Raw genomic sequence first — 14,814 nt, forward strand, 5'->3', positions numbered from 1 at the left:
TGAACTTGAGTTAGCTCCCTTATGCTTATTTGACTTGAAATGCCATGAGAATAGGAATTTCCAGTAAAGGGAATGTTTTTGTCATCGTGATTATGCTTTAACACTTGTTTTATGCTTTGTAACCCCGAGAGTAGGTTGTATTCATGATTCAAGTAATCCCTCTAGCTTGATAGAGTAGTTGGGTGCTTTAGATGACTTCCCCTATATTATCCCCTAAATTTACCATTGTTTGATACTTGCTATTTGTGATTTGTGACGAAATTGAGTGGTATATCCCGAGCCCTAGAACTCTCTAATTATTGTTAATCACCCCTGAGTATTAGTTGATTGAACTAGTACATGTTACATAAAAACCAAACCAATTTCGACTTTATTTAGCTTATTTAAATGATAGTATCTCGGTGGTTGATTCAACGCCTCTCTTGGGTTCGACCCTTTCTTACCCTTGCTATTAGCTAGTGAGACCAAGATAGGACTTTATCTTTGGTAAGCTCGACGACGGCCTATCAGCGCCAAAATTTGATCGAGGTGGAGTAGGTCTTTAGTACTACTAACCTAATCAAATTAATTATTTATAAACCTAAACCTTTCACTAAACTAGATAGCGACAAGTATAGGGTCGAACCACGAGGAAGTACACGAGTTAAACATCAAATCCACTAATGTAAGAGTAATTGAGAATATTTTTGTTGGTTTTCTTGATTAAGTAAACTAAAGCAATAAAGAAAGAAAGATAAAAAGGATTAAACTAAAGATAAACAATGCTAGGGGTATGGGGGTGTCAAACATGATCAAATATAGATGGACAATGATGATTATTGTAGACACCTACTTTTGGCCTCTTGTCCAGAAAGGAAGTGCGATGATGTTACAAAAATTCGTTCTTTTTAATACTCTAACTACCCCACTTACCTTTTATTTTATTTACTAGCTCCGTTACATATTATTTGCAACGATTTGACATAAAATAGAGGGGAAAAATGTCTAATCGTTGCAAATAATATGTAACGGAGGTAGTAAATCAATTAAATTGCCTAAAACTATGAATCGATCAAATTGTAATCTAATTAGGAAATTTTGTAAATTACCATCTAAAAAAAAGTATCAATTTCTAAATTACCACCCGTTAAAAATTTTATTTTAAATTACCACCCACTAAATTAATTTTTTGCGTAGATTACCACCTTTTTTTAAATTACGGTGGAATTCAGATGTGTGGGGCCCACAACCGTTACTTCCCTCCTAATTTTTTTTTCTTTTTTGTCGATTTCACTATTGTAAGCTATTGAAGACTACTCCTCTCTCAACTCTCTCATTCAATTCTCTCTGCAAATCCACCTATCTGTATAATTTCTCACCTACTCTTCAAATTAGGATACTAAATTGCTGATTAAAACCCTAAATTAGTTTTAGTTCACAAATAAAGGTACTCCTGTCTAATTGGGGTTTTGCTTAAAGCTTGATTGCGAATTGAAAGTAATTGCAATCACAATTTTCCCAGAATTAGCAGCAATTCAATGACAGAATACCAAAATTGAGTATTGTACATGAACCCTAATTAACTAAACACTCAATTTCCCCCAATTAAATTACAATAAGAACCCTTCTTTGCGAAGAAAATCAACCCTAATCAACTAATCAACCAGTTTTCCCCAATTTAAGTACAATAAGAACCCTAAATTTAAAGAATGAAAGACTTTACCTGATGCGAATTCACCTATGAAGTTTCTTGAGGACGCTTCTGCAATTACAAGATGATATGCTCGGGGTGAATTTTGTGGAATTTGGGGAGAATTTGCAATATAAATCGCAAATTAGGGTAGGAGATATGTTATATAGGAAAAAATCGGGGGGAATTCATTTGGGAAGCAAGAACTAGACGTTATTAGCCGTTAGGAGGGCCCCACACATCTAAATTCCTCTAGAATTTTTAAAAAGGTGGTAATCTGCGCAAAAAAATTATTTAGTGGGTGGTAATTTAAAATAAAATTTTTAACGGGTGGTTATTTAGAAATTGATACTTTTTTTGGGTGGTAATTTACAAAATTTCCCTATAATTATAACTAAAGTAATAACCGCTGATGTCATTACATTTCACATGTCAATTTCTTATAAAAATATTTCCCTCCAAACTAATAATGACGTCATAATTTTTTTTCAACATAAATAAAAAATTGAAAATGGTAAATTATTATATATTTTCCTAACAGATTTCATGTTTAAATTGACTAATTATGCAATTTCCATTGCAGAAATTAAAGGAAGGTTGGACTATTTCATTTTCTTATAACATTATCTTTTTCTCCTACTCCGTATATTTTATACGGATTATATGAATGGATCATCTCTTTATTAATTTATCAATATATTAGATTGTGCTTAAATTAATTGTACTGCGTACATATCACACACAAATAAGCTAAAAAATATTGTTAAAATTGTACATCGCACGAGTCTAATCTAATATTTATTAAAACACGGGTCGAGTATTTTTAATACGAGATTAAAATCAAAAGTACCTTTTAAGTTTTAATGGTAAAAGAAAATTTACATTTTCTATTTAAAGAAATTTGAGGATGAACAACATCATTATATCAACTAATTACAGTGAAATCAAAATCTGACAAATTATAGATTCTGAGCGCACAACCAATCTCAAGAAATCCTTCTTCTTTTTCTCTCGCACATTGGGAGAGGGAAAGAGGAGAGAGAAACAACGTTTTTCTTGATATATCAAAATCTTTGTTTTGCGAGCTTTGGTCCTCTAGACTGGGTTGTCGTTTATCTAGGTATCTTTCTGGTGAAGCTTTCATTCATCTGTGATCTGAATATTTCAATTTCAATCGTAAGGATAGCCTGTAAAGATATTGCGCACAAGGTGTTCGACGAAATGCCTGAACAATGGTCTCGCTCATTACAGCAGCTTCTTCTGGAAATTTAACGATTTTTTCTCATCAACCCATTTCGTATTTGAACTCACCCAGCTGTTTTCCTGTTGTTTTTATGATAAGTCCATTGAAACGAGAACACCCACTTCGTTCCTTGACCAAACAATTCAAGCAGAAGAAGTTGCTGAATCAGTTCTTCTTTGAGTATTCTGGGTTTTGTGGGGTTGTAAGAAAGTGCAAGAATTGGGAAGTTGAAGGTGACCCAGCTTTAGAGCTTGAAGTATTGGAATTCATGAAAAATTCCAAGAAACCCCAGAAGTTTCCTAGCAAAAAGGAGTTGATTGATTCAGGGAGGGTGGATTTGCTTGATGCAATAATGGAGAGAGGTGGGTGGATGACAGTAGGTTGGGAGGATGAAGATGAAAATGGGATTAGTGAAAATGGGTTAGCTAGTAAAATGGAGGTAGTCTTGAAAAAGAAGGGTAAAATTGGTTCTGTAAATGAGGAAAGAAGTGGGTCAAATGCTAATGGAGAAGGGACTTCCTTTATGGGCGATTTTTCGCCGGCGCCTTCGTCTTCTGGTCGATCACTGTGAGGACTTTCTTCCTGTTTTGCTCTTTATGATTCTGTCACTTTCAATTTTCTGTTTATTTTCCTTATGAAAACCATCTATTTTGGTATATAATAATAGTAAATCACCTAAAAAGCCAATCTAAAGTTCTCTTGAATGTAATCTGTTTCTGTGGATGGGTAACTGTTATAAATTTATTTGTTGGAGGGGTCAGTCTTTGAAGTCTGAAAATGGCAAGAACAAATTTTTATTATGCAGTCATATAGATTGAGAGATAAGAGAGCTAGAGACATGTCGCAATAGTCCTAATGTAAAACTTTTTGTGTGCAGAGAACTGGCCGCGGAAGATGAGAGTGGGATTGAGGGTATATTGAATCGATTGGAAAGGCAGAGAAATCTGAGTTTTGGTTTCAAGTTGGGGAAGAATGGTACTAATGTAGAAAACGTCAATGGAGGTACTGGTGACCATAATCAATCCAAGGGAATAAGGAAGGATGTGGGTGAGTTGACTTTGTTTCTAATCCTGCTCTGTTTTAGCCAATTAATGTTTTTATTGATGTTATCAATTAGGTGAACTCTGACTAGTTATTATATTCTCTGTTTCCTAGCTTTTGAATTTCTCATTTTCTGATCCAGTATCATTTAATGTATGAATTTATTATTCCATTTAGAGATGCTTTATATGTTGGAAGGAATTGGTGGATGGCAGGTGTTTATGGGGGTCACAGGGTGGAGGTGGAGTCTTTCATTGCCTGAAAATGTTTACCCTAATCTATCATGTGACATTTGCATGGTTGATCTGTAAATTACATCTTCAATGTCTTTTGTTTTTCTGTAAAACCTGTTAAACTATCATGTGACATGTAGTTTTTACGTTGTAAAAGACAGTAGCGATCCTCAAAGAAGTGAACCTGCATCACTGAGCCAAGATAGACATCTGATCAGTAGCAATGGGTTGAATAGATCATATTCCAATAGATTAAGTATGAAGCCAGATGCATGGAGATCATGGAGTATTCAGAGGGCTGGCTTTTCAGACACAGAATTTGAAGGTATTGTTATCCCTTAGCCCAGCAGGGCTGCTAGTACTCTAGAATTGTACTGTGTTAATTAACCTCTATAATTACTAAAATCATCCTCCTCTCCAATTAAGCTCAGCTGGTGAAATTGACTTCGGCAAAAGAGGTACAGTGGATAAGTTCATGGGTGGAATAGTTGATGTGACTAATAATATAAGGGGAGCTCAAGAAGAGACTAAAAATTCAGATCCTAACTGTAGAGATATTACACAAGGTGATCTGAAAACTCATCTTCAGCATCTTGAAGGGGAACTTTCATCAGTACTTCAGACATTAAGGTCAAACACCATTGACACTTCTGGGAAGGTATGGTTTATGGTTATTTTGACCTTACGTTACATTTTACGTCAAAGGTCTAACGTCAAAGGTCTTGGATTTCATCCATAGAAAGCCACAGATAATGTATACATGTAGACCTTTGGTTGTGTACTGTAGGTCTTTATGGTAAAACTTCAACAAGGTCTTATCTGTTAGATTTTTTTCCCTGTTGTGTTTATCTTAATACCCTTAATTTTACTTGCTTCCATGATTTTTAGTAATCTATACCAGTTACACTGCAAAGCTTGCATTCAGGTAGATATATTTCTCTCTGTGCTTCCACAAAACCTCTTTAGTAGTAGTCTATAGAGTTTCGACCTATTAGAGGCAAGGCTGCCCACATGGAAATATTCCTGAAACTCAATCTACAGCTGGATCGATATTGGCGTGTTCTCTTTGTATTGATTTGTTGGAATTTGATATGAAAGTTGCATGCTATTTTAGGAAGAAGAGAGGTGGGGGTGGGGAGGATTCAAATTTTGGCTTTTGCCAGCTTTATGAGTCTGAAATGGTAATTAAAAAACGTATTCAGTCAATTAATATCTAGATGTGGCAGGTTCTCTGATTATAATTGTAGCTTTGTTTAGATAGAGTTTGGTGATGTAATTGAGCTATTAATTCAGGTTCATATATCAGATTTGGACCCCTTCCCAAAAATAGAAAAGTAAAGTCACTTTATCTTTCAAAGCTGGAATTACCGCAATCACAATTCTGTAGGGTGTGAGCTAAGATCAACAAATTAAAAATCCAGCTCCTTACCTTGGCTCCTTGTCCAATCTGTTTTCTTTCTGCTCCTCTTTCCTTCAATCTAACTGTTGTAAATTCCTCACACCATTGTAGACAAACTGCTATATATTGCCCCATAACTATCCTTTTTTAATACTGTTCTAATACTATCAATACTGGTAATCTACACACACTAAGGTAAGAGGGTTTCAAATTAGGGGTGAAGATTGACTCCAAAGAATTGATATGTTGTCTAATTTAATCTGCCAAGTTGCAATCTAGTTCTCCCTCCGTTTTTAAGTACTTGCTCCATTTCTCCAAGCGCGGAGTTTTAGGAGAAATAGAAGAAAATAATAAAATATGGAGGTAGTAGGGTAGGTCCGTAGGTGGATGAATAAAAAAATTGTAAGAAAAATAAATGGATGAACCAGTGGATCAACTTACTTTCAGTTTTTTTTTTTTTTTTTTTTTTTTTTTTTTTTTTTTTTTTGTTGGGGAGAACATGGTAAGCTGTAAGAAAAATAAATAAATTAATAGATCCATTTTTCCTATTTCTCCTCAATTTTCCACAATTGGTGGACTGATGGTCCGCTTACCTCTCCCCCTTTATTATCCTCACTTTCGTCTGACGGTCATACCTTGCTTGTGCTCATATGCCTTTCAACTTTATAATTTAATAATATAAAACCGTCTATCCATCATAAGACCAACTTATAGATGGGTTGGGCCAAGGTGAGGGAGACATTGGGATAGGGCCATGTGTTGCAAATCTTGCAATGACTAAAAGAAGTGGTCTTATGATGGTTAGACATACACAAAGGTTTCTCTTCAGCTTTTACTCACCCCCTCTTATCTTAAAACCTTCATCCTCCTTTCCACCCTCCTTTGTTTCTCCTTTCCCCTTCTGAGAGCTTCAATATATTCTTCTAACCATTGAATTAACTAATATATTCATATTGGAGAATGGCTAGGTTGAATTTATTAGAAAATTATGTAAAAGGGTAGTAACTTTCAACTTTGGGATACAGAGAACTGGATAAAAAATAATCTCGTTAACTAGTCTTCTTTATTAGGCGTATTGTTAAACACCCGTCAATTGCCTTTTTGCTGCTTTAGGGTCTACTGGGTCTACAGAATCTCTTATGATAATCACTGATCATGAGAGGGTTTATGTAGCTTGTTTAATGATAAAATGAATGTCTTTGCTGTCCCAAACCATATACTCTTAATCACTTTGCAAGATTGCTTTCCATTTTCTAACAAGAACTTTTGTAATTTGCAATAGTTAGCCTGCATACATTTTATGCTTTAAATCCCATATATGTTGGGTTCTTCATGAGAGGAACTTGATTGTATTTGTATATCACTAAATTGATTGATGAGGGTATAAGTTGACTATACTTTTCTACACTTTGCCAACCTTAGGACATAGCAACACATACATTGTTCAAAACTGATGAGACTGTCCATATCAAAAGGAGCTCTAGGCTGCAGTAGGAGTCATAGGATCTCTATCCTTAGGGTGCCAATGTTGACATCAGTTCAAATGCTGTAAAACTTTCAAGGGCTTGTATTGATATATTTACCGAATAAGTTTACTTTCTGAAAGCTCCATTCTGAATTTCATATCAGGCAAGGGAGGATCTATCCAAAGACTTGAGGCAACTTTCTGATGTTTCAGAGTTCCAGGAAAATGAAATGATGAATGCGCAGGACAAGTTGAGGACACTACGTGCGAAGCTAGCAGTATTAGAAGGGAAGATGTCACTAGCAATAATGTGAGCCCGGTCTTCCCACTTTTCTTTTCTTTTCTTTTTTTTTTCTTTGAATTTCCTTTACCTTTTGTTTTCTGAGTGGTGCTTGGAGAGTACTTAACTATGGACGTAATGATCTTTAGAATTATGATAAAGCAGAAAAGCACATATGTTTCTCATGGGAAATCTGTCTTATTTACCTGATATATCTTGTTTTGTCAGTTCACCAACAGATGGTATCAGCTCAAATTAATTATAACCTAATACAAATCTTCTTGTATTCAAATCTGTCCTGCTAGAAACTTTTCCTACTAATTAACATTGTGTTGTAGTGTAGCCGTCATTCCATGCCTCTAAGATGTGACCTGGTCTGCAATGAGCCAATGAGTTACCATCATACTATTGTATTGAACTGCAGTATGTACCTTGTAAACTAACATCAGTGTTTGTGGCCTTCTTTTCTTTGCTCTTTCTTGTATGCTTAATAACCAAATCTAATATTGTTGTATTGGTTTCTTGACTGCAGAGATGCTCAGAATATATTAGACAAGAAGCAAAAAAGGATCAATGATGCTCGCAGAGCTCTCCAACTTCTTCGTACTACCTGCATAGTTTGGCCTAATTCTGGATCAGAGGTGCTACTGGCTGGCTCCTTTGATGGATGGGCTACTCAGGTATGGGTCAATTTTCTAACAGATTGAGCATTCCTAATTGTTAGTGCAACATGGAAATTTTCAATGAGAGGAATCAGCTAGACTGTCAAGATGTCTAGATAAAAATGGTGCTTTTATGAATAAACTTCAATTGGCATACATGACTACATGAACATTACAACTGACTGAAATTACGTGTATAGCATTCAGTGGTGTATCATTCCTGGGAAAAACCTTCTTATGGCAGTTCCTTATATTTGCTACGTCCTGCTGCTGAAAATGAAACTTATCTCTTAGATATGTGGCTGGGGTCTGGGGAGAAGGGGGAAGGGGTGTAAAGGGCATTTTCTATTCTCCTATCTTCATATTCATTGGCATCAGTGATAACAATCAAAGTCATAATCTGTAACATGTAAATAAGCTTCAGAGAGTAAATTGCTAATATTAATCGCCAGTTGATAGTGAATAAACATCGTCGAGTCTGGATGAAATGTTTCCTGAAAATTGAATCTGAAGTAGCAGCAGTATATACCTTTAATGCTTGAATGACCACCTTTTTTTTTTTTTTTTTTTTTGATTAACTAATTATTTTGCAAATGCATCACAGAGGAAGATGACAAGGTCAACTACAGGCATTTTTTCTTTGTGCTTGAAGCTGTATCCCGGAAAATACGAGGTTGATATCGCTACAGTTCAAATGTTTCAGGCTCTGCCTCCCTTCCCCCCACCCCCACCCCCCACCACCCCACTCTAAAAAAATGAAGGAGAAGATTCAAGCAAATCTTAACTAATTGTTTGCATCTTTTTTCTAATTGTACATCACAGATAAAGTTCATTGTTGACGGTGTCTGGCAAATTGACCCCCTTCGTCCGATAGTAAACAACAATGGGTTCGAGAACAATCTTCTTACGATAGCTTGAAGTTGCGGATTAAAAGCGTTAGGATAGCAATTGGTCCGAGGATCAGTGATTTCTATTGACGATAGCCTCCGTTGATGCTCGCATATCTAAAGCTGATGCAAATACTGACAAGACTTTTGCGGCCATCTTGTAGGAAATAGCCTCCATGCTTGTACATACTACCATTACCATCCAGGACATCTCTTTCTTTAGGAAATAACTTCCATGTTTGTACAGTTGTACATGTTACCATTCATGGCATTTCTTCCTTGGGACAAGTTATTTATTTCCTGCAGATATTATTCAATTTATACATGTATGACTTGTTTTCTAATAATATAAATCTCGTTAATACGTTTGCTTCGCTCGCAAATGATGATCATGGGAAATCAAGACCACATAACTCAAGACAGTTCTAGAACCAAATTCACATACTTAGCTTGGTGGAGGTTTCATGTAGCCAGTAATAAGTATCACCAGTTCACCACCGATAAAGTTACAAACTCCATGCAATGAGTACATAATTTAACTGAGCAACACCAGAATCTACTCAAGAACAACTTTTGGTTTAATATAGGAAGTATAACCCAAGTACAGTGTAAATTATAAACTTCATAGGAAGTTGTACATCCTCTGTTTTTTTGTTAAACATCAAGTCTACTCAAGAAACTCAAATGAGTCGATCAACCAACACGTAGATCTTGATGAAATCAGGTTGCCTCCATAATATTTAGTAACAAAAAAATAGCACTTGACTCCCGAGTACATTATCTTTCACACATGCTTCGTGTCAAGTATAAATGGGCTTTATCATCCATCGTAATTCAGGGTTGTTTACCTACCAAAGGATCATCTTCCATTTCCCACCATGATCCTTGTCATTGCAGTGGCTATTGACATCGATAATATGTGTCCTATGATTATAAATCACCGAGTTCTTCAAGTCTAAATATTCAGAGCGAATGTGAACCCACTTCCACAATAAACCCTCGATATCATGCTGTTTTCTTTGAGTAGAACAAGCTGGGGGACAGTGTGATCACTAGTACTTCCCAAACCAAGCTGACCATGTTCGCCCCAACCCCAAGTGTATAATTGTCCATCATCTGTTGTTGCAAAAATAATAAAATTAATTAAGAAAAAAAAAAAATCAACTTAGGGTGAAATGCAGATTAATGCAGTGGGTTCGTGAAATAACAAATAAACCTGCCTGTCAGTATAGCTGAATGCTCAGCTCCGGCTGCAATTTGCGCAACTTTCTTTCCATCTAGACCGGTTACTTTTGACAGATTGAGTTCACCTGAAAACAGAATTCACGGAAAGAATTATGAAATTGCAGTAGCAGTGAAACAAAAGAGTGAAAGAACAGGAAGACGGGAAAGTGGAAGCTCAGTATTAATGTAAGACTTAAGCACATTCAAATCACAGTAGACACTAGAGTACTAGACAGGCAGCAATATCCAATTCACAATATAATTTAATTTTAAGTATACCCTGTGTCACAAAGAAGTAAACAGTTTAACCAAAAGTAATTGTCTAGAATGCCGGTTTGGGAAACAACTAGATATAGGAGCTCTTTGAGGATCTCACAGTATCTTCTCAGAGAAGTTCGGTGTAACTCTTATAAACTTTTGCATTAAACGAGGTTCAAGTCAAGCAAAATATAATCCTAATTTCTGAAATGAGGGCTAGAAAAAGTATACCAAAACAAAAAGGCAATTGGGGTGTTAAAGGACCATCTCAACCAAATGATTAAGCTAATGGTTGAGGCCCATGAATATGTTTTATACTCTATCAAACCCCCTCACACGAAATTGATGCAACATGGGCCCTCCTCATACCCAACATGAAATATTCCACTTAAAAGTGGGGGGTGGATGAGATTGAACCCGTGACCTTTGTGTCACGCTAACTCTAATACCATGTTAAAGGACCATCTCGACCAAAAGCTTAACCTAATGGTTGAGGCCTATGAATATGTTTTATACACTACCATGGGGTTCTATCTTATTATCAAAATCCAGATTTGTATGCAGAAAATAATAATCGCATTACCAGATGTATTATGAAGGTGACTCATCTTTTGAGGTTCGCTGAGCACTCCATGATGACAACCTCCAAGCATAAAGACTTCCCCTTCACCTATTAGTTAGAGCATACAGTTGTAAGTCATTATTGTTACCTCACATTTAGCAAGTAGCAGATCAAATTAAAAAGCAAGTTCATATTTTACTTGTTAATACCAAGGCATGATTCCACCCAAGAGCAGCTTGCTCGAAGCTCAAAGATGAACGCAGAGGCTGAGGAATACAAACATTTGAACTGCTACTAAAACTTTTTCCCCATGTGTACAGCTGGCCACTGGCTTAAGATCAAAACAGAGTAAATAAGAGGTTTTTCTTATCCAAGTGTTTCCCCAAGTTTTGCAAATCCCATATTAGTATGAAGAAAGCGCATTTTCTCACCTGACAACGCAGCACTTTGATCTCCGTTCGCAAGAATGGCCACCACTTCAGCATGTTCCAACCCAGAACACGTCTTGGGAATGCTTACTGATTTTACTTTATCTTCATATACACCCAATTGACCGCGCTTACCGGATCCAAATCCAAACACCTTGTCTCCCAAATTACCTGCTTTAATTAATATCACTTAGTTTTAAATAACTTCTAATATACTAAGGATGATTAGATACAGGGTACATAATCTAGATTTCTACTCGTACTTCTTTTAAAAACTAATCTTATCTTGAAATAAGTACTAGCAGATAAACAGGAGACATGGAGAATCTTTCTATTAAGACCACACAATATAATTTTTAGCCAATAAAAGACTTTAAGCTTGCATTGGATGAGATTAAGCTTCAAAAATTACCTTTTAATAGTACCAATGAATGTCGCATGCCACAGGCTATCTGCTCTACATGCTTAGAGTTGAAAAATGAAACTTCCATCGGGGAACTGCAGGACTGATAATCACCATGGCCCAGCTGACCAAATGAGCCATCCCCACAAGTGAAGAGGCGTCCAGAATCTAACATAGTTAGTTTTTGGTGCCAATATAGCAACATATAATGACAATTTTCACCTCACAGGATGTTATGAATCTAATATCAATAGTCCACATGACAAGAAGTTCGATAAACCTAACAACACGGTAGAAAAACATTGATCATCAAAAGCATTCTATTACAAATTCATATATTTTGGGGCAGTTCAAAAGTAGATTGTCTCTATATTCCCTAGGGAACACATGCAAGAACATGTACACCAGGTTTAGACAAGAATAAAATCCGGAAGTCCATAACATTTCCGTGTGACATCATGTTACCCCAATACAGAGTTTGGAGATTTATCATTCTTATCAAGAGAAGGGTAAAAAGTGAAAATTTAACATCTTTAAAAGAAAACTCCAAAATTATAACTTATGTTAGTATATCTAATTATTTCACCTTAAGTAGTAAGTACTAGCGTCAAATGCTCGTCTTGGCATATTTTCCGATACTTGGATAAGTAGCAACAATTAAGTCTGACATTATGAGATTTTTTTGTGCACAACACTTGTCAGAATCCATGAAATATACACACAAATGCTCATTTTTTGAATACAAACTATGAATTATTGACGACCCAAAATCTCATATCAAACACATTACACGTTACTATACAAATACAAGCATGCATGATTAGCTCTACTCCGTATCAAGCAACTTCTCAATTGAACAACATCCACTGCATCACACATACATCAAATCTAATTAAATCAGTACAAAGATTAAAATCATAGTGCACATACATATATCAAGTCAATTCCTATGAGCACAAAATAAACTTAAATTTACACTACTTACTTGTGATAGTCCATATGGTATGCACTACATTCTACAACTACTCATGAGTAGATTATCACATATTCCCATAAATATGAATCATCAACAAGTCGAAATATTGAATAGTTGGATTGAATACTAACACAATTACACAAGCATGCCTGATCAATTGAATTGCAACTTATATAACACACATTTACAAATTCCAATCATACAAAACACACATTTTGATATTTACCAACAAACAAATGTTAATTCAAATTAACACAAAACATAAGAAAAGCATAAAAATAAACCTGAAACAAAACCAGAGTGATTCCAACCAGCAGAAATGTGGGAAATATTGAAATTTGTCAATGAATCCACAAGCTTAGGGTACAAGCAATTAGGCATAATCTGACCAAGTCCCAATTGCCCAGATGCTCCTCTACCCCAACTCAGGACCTTCCCACCTGCAAATCAACATCAAATCATAATTACCAAAATACCCTTCAATTGAAAACCCTACAAGATTGAAGAAAAAGATTGGATTTTTATTCATAGAATTTGTACCAGAAGTGAGGGAAATGACATGGGCACCACCACAAGAAAGGAGAGAGATTTGACCAAAAGAAGAGAGAGATTTGGAGAGGTTGATGAGAAGTTGAGGAGTAAATTCGTCTTTTAAATTCCCAGTTCCAAGTTGTCCTTCTGTTCCTGCTCCCCAACTCCATAACTCTTGCTGTTTGAGTTCTTTCGTATGCTTCTGCGTTGTTTCTGTTGCATTTTCTCTTTCTTGTTGTTCTTCTTCGTTGATTTCTTTTTGTTTTTTGACAGCTTTTTCCTGTTCCTCCATTGCTGCTTGCCCGCTTTCTAAAGACTTGTTCGGTTAAGAGAATTTTTGTAATTTTGGCCTGTTGGGGTAACTGCCTAACTGGGTAAGTAATGGGTATTTTGGGAATTTCACTGTAAAAAAAAAAAAAAGGGGAATTCAAAATTTTTGAAAAGTTGTTAAAATGTTTTACCAAAAACAATGTACTTCCTCCGTTTTTTTTTTTAATATTACACTTTAATCGAAAAATAGTTTTAGACAATTTATTTAACTTAAATAAAATAAGAGATAATTGGGTAGTTGGAGTATTAAAAAATTATCTTTCATTAATTCTTTTTTTTTTTTAAAAAAAAAACCTAAAAATGAATTAAAACACCAAAAACAACACTATAAATGTATAAAGTAGGAGAAGATAAAATCTTTCTAGAAAAATGAAATATTCTAGCCACTAACTTTTAATTTTAATCCATGGAAAAATTGAGTAGTTAGTCAATATTAGCATAAAATATTTTAGGAAATGTGCAATTAATTTACTAATTCCAAACATTTTTTTTTATTTTGAAAAAAATAAAAATAATAATGTTACCAAAATTTTGGAGGGAAAATTTTGTATGAGAAGATGACACTTGTAAATGATGATGTCAGCGGTTATTTCTTTAGTTATATTTATAAATTGTACAAGAAAGATAATGAGGTTAATAGTTTATTGAAAAGTAATGAATGTGAGATTAAATATATAATAAAAATAAATAAAATAAAAAATAAAAGTAGCAGTGGATTTAGGTGAGGACCATGAGATGAGAGAAATATAATATTTTAATGTAGTTTTTTGCCAAAATAGAAAGTGTAACACTTATTAAAACACGGCCGGATTTGGTAAGTGTAACACTTAAAAAAACACGGAGGAAGTACACAAAATACATGTTACTCCCTCCGTTTTTAAATACTTCCCTCTGTTTTAAAATACTTGCTTCCTTTCTCTATGCACGGAGTTTACGAGAAATTAGAGAAAGTAAGAAAATATAGAGGTAGTGGGGTACATGGAAGAATAGAAAACTATAAAAAGCAAAAGTATTGAGGATGATAATTAGAGGAGAGGGAATATGAATATAAATAAATATGATTATGATGGGTCCAGTAGGTGAGAGAAAATTAAATTAATATTATAAAAGCTTTCCGAATAAGAAAATGGAGCAAGTATTTAAAAAGGTCGAAAAAAAAAAGTGACGCAAGTATTTAAAAACGGAGGGAGTACTAGTATTAGCATGGGTGAGCAGAAATTCAG

General features: G+C 35.0%; 2 protein-coding genes across 4 annotated transcripts; one reads left to right on the top strand and one right to left on the bottom strand.

The window, feature by feature from the left end:
* Nucleotides 1-1,040: 1,040 nt before the first annotated feature.
* LOC145642403 (protein PTST homolog 2, chloroplastic-like) lies at nucleotides 1,041-9,245 on the top strand. Of its 2 annotated transcripts, XM_081693583.1 has the most exons (8): nucleotides 1,051-3,479; nucleotides 3,790-3,959; nucleotides 4,344-4,511; nucleotides 4,618-4,844; nucleotides 7,215-7,360; nucleotides 7,863-8,010; nucleotides 8,597-8,665; nucleotides 8,815-9,245. In XM_081693583.1, the coding sequence occupies exons 1-8, from the start codon at nucleotides 2,902-2,904 to the stop codon at nucleotides 8,908-8,910; spliced, it is 1,602 nt and encodes a 533-aa protein (XP_081549709.1). In that variant the 5' UTR covers nucleotides 1,051-2,901; the 3' UTR covers nucleotides 8,911-9,245. The 2 variants fall into 2 exon arrangements, 1 of the variants encoding a protein (XP_081549709.1); XR_014115675.1 differs by lacking the exons at nucleotides 8,597-8,665; nucleotides 8,815-9,245 and adding an exon at nucleotides 7,669-7,753 and having other exon boundaries at nucleotides 1,041-3,479; nucleotides 7,863-8,003.
* Nucleotides 9,246-9,436: 191 nt separating this feature from the next.
* On the bottom strand, nucleotides 9,437-13,605 carry LOC145642415 (ultraviolet-B receptor UVR8-like). 2 transcript variants are annotated; one of them, XM_081693597.1, is made up of 8 exons: nucleotides 13,271-13,605; nucleotides 13,015-13,170; nucleotides 11,764-11,922; nucleotides 11,355-11,522; nucleotides 11,123-11,254; nucleotides 10,945-11,031; nucleotides 10,100-10,189; nucleotides 9,437-9,995 (listed from the first exon to the last, which is right to left on the bottom strand). In XM_081693597.1, exons 1-8 carry the CDS (start codon nucleotides 13,551-13,553, stop codon nucleotides 9,835-9,837), a joined length of 1,236 nt encoding a protein of 411 aa, XP_081549723.1. In that variant the 5' UTR covers nucleotides 13,554-13,605; the 3' UTR covers nucleotides 9,437-9,834. The 2 variants fall into 2 exon arrangements, with proteins under 2 accessions (XP_081549723.1, XP_081549731.1); XM_081693605.1 differs by having other exon boundaries at nucleotides 9,863-9,995; nucleotides 10,096-10,189.
* Nucleotides 13,606-14,814: the final 1,209 nt, after the last annotated feature.

This window comes from Chenopodium album, chromosome 1, assembly GCF_948465745.1.
Source record: "Chenopodium album chromosome 1, dcCheAlbu1.1, whole genome shotgun sequence".
In the NCBI taxonomy this organism is placed as follows: Eukaryota; Viridiplantae; Streptophyta; class Magnoliopsida; order Caryophyllales; family Amaranthaceae; genus Chenopodium; species Chenopodium album.

Coding starts and splice junctions, on each gene's coding strand:
- LOC145642403 (XM_081693583.1), top strand. CDS start 2,902: ATGGTCTCGCTCATTACAGCAGCTTCTTCTGGAAATTTAACGATTTTT. Junction 3,480..3,789: donor TCGTCTTCTGGTCGATCACT/GTGAGGACTTTC, acceptor TTTTGTGTGCAG/AGAACTGGCCGCGGAAGATG. Junction 8,011..8,596: donor TTGATGGATGGGCTACTCAG/GTATGGGTCAAT, acceptor AATGCATCACAG/AGGAAGATGACAAGGTCAAC.
- LOC145642415 (XM_081693597.1), bottom strand. CDS start 13,553: ATGGAGGAACAGGAAAAAGCTGTCAAAAAACAAAAAGAAATCAACGAA. Junction 11,523..11,763: donor TTCATTGGTACTATTAAAAG/GTAATTTTTGAA, acceptor TAATTAAAGCAG/GTAATTTGGGAGACAAGGTG. Junction 10,190..10,944: donor TCACCTTCATAATACATCTG/GTAATGCGATTA, acceptor TTCTGTTTTCAG/GTGAACTCAATCTGTCAAAA.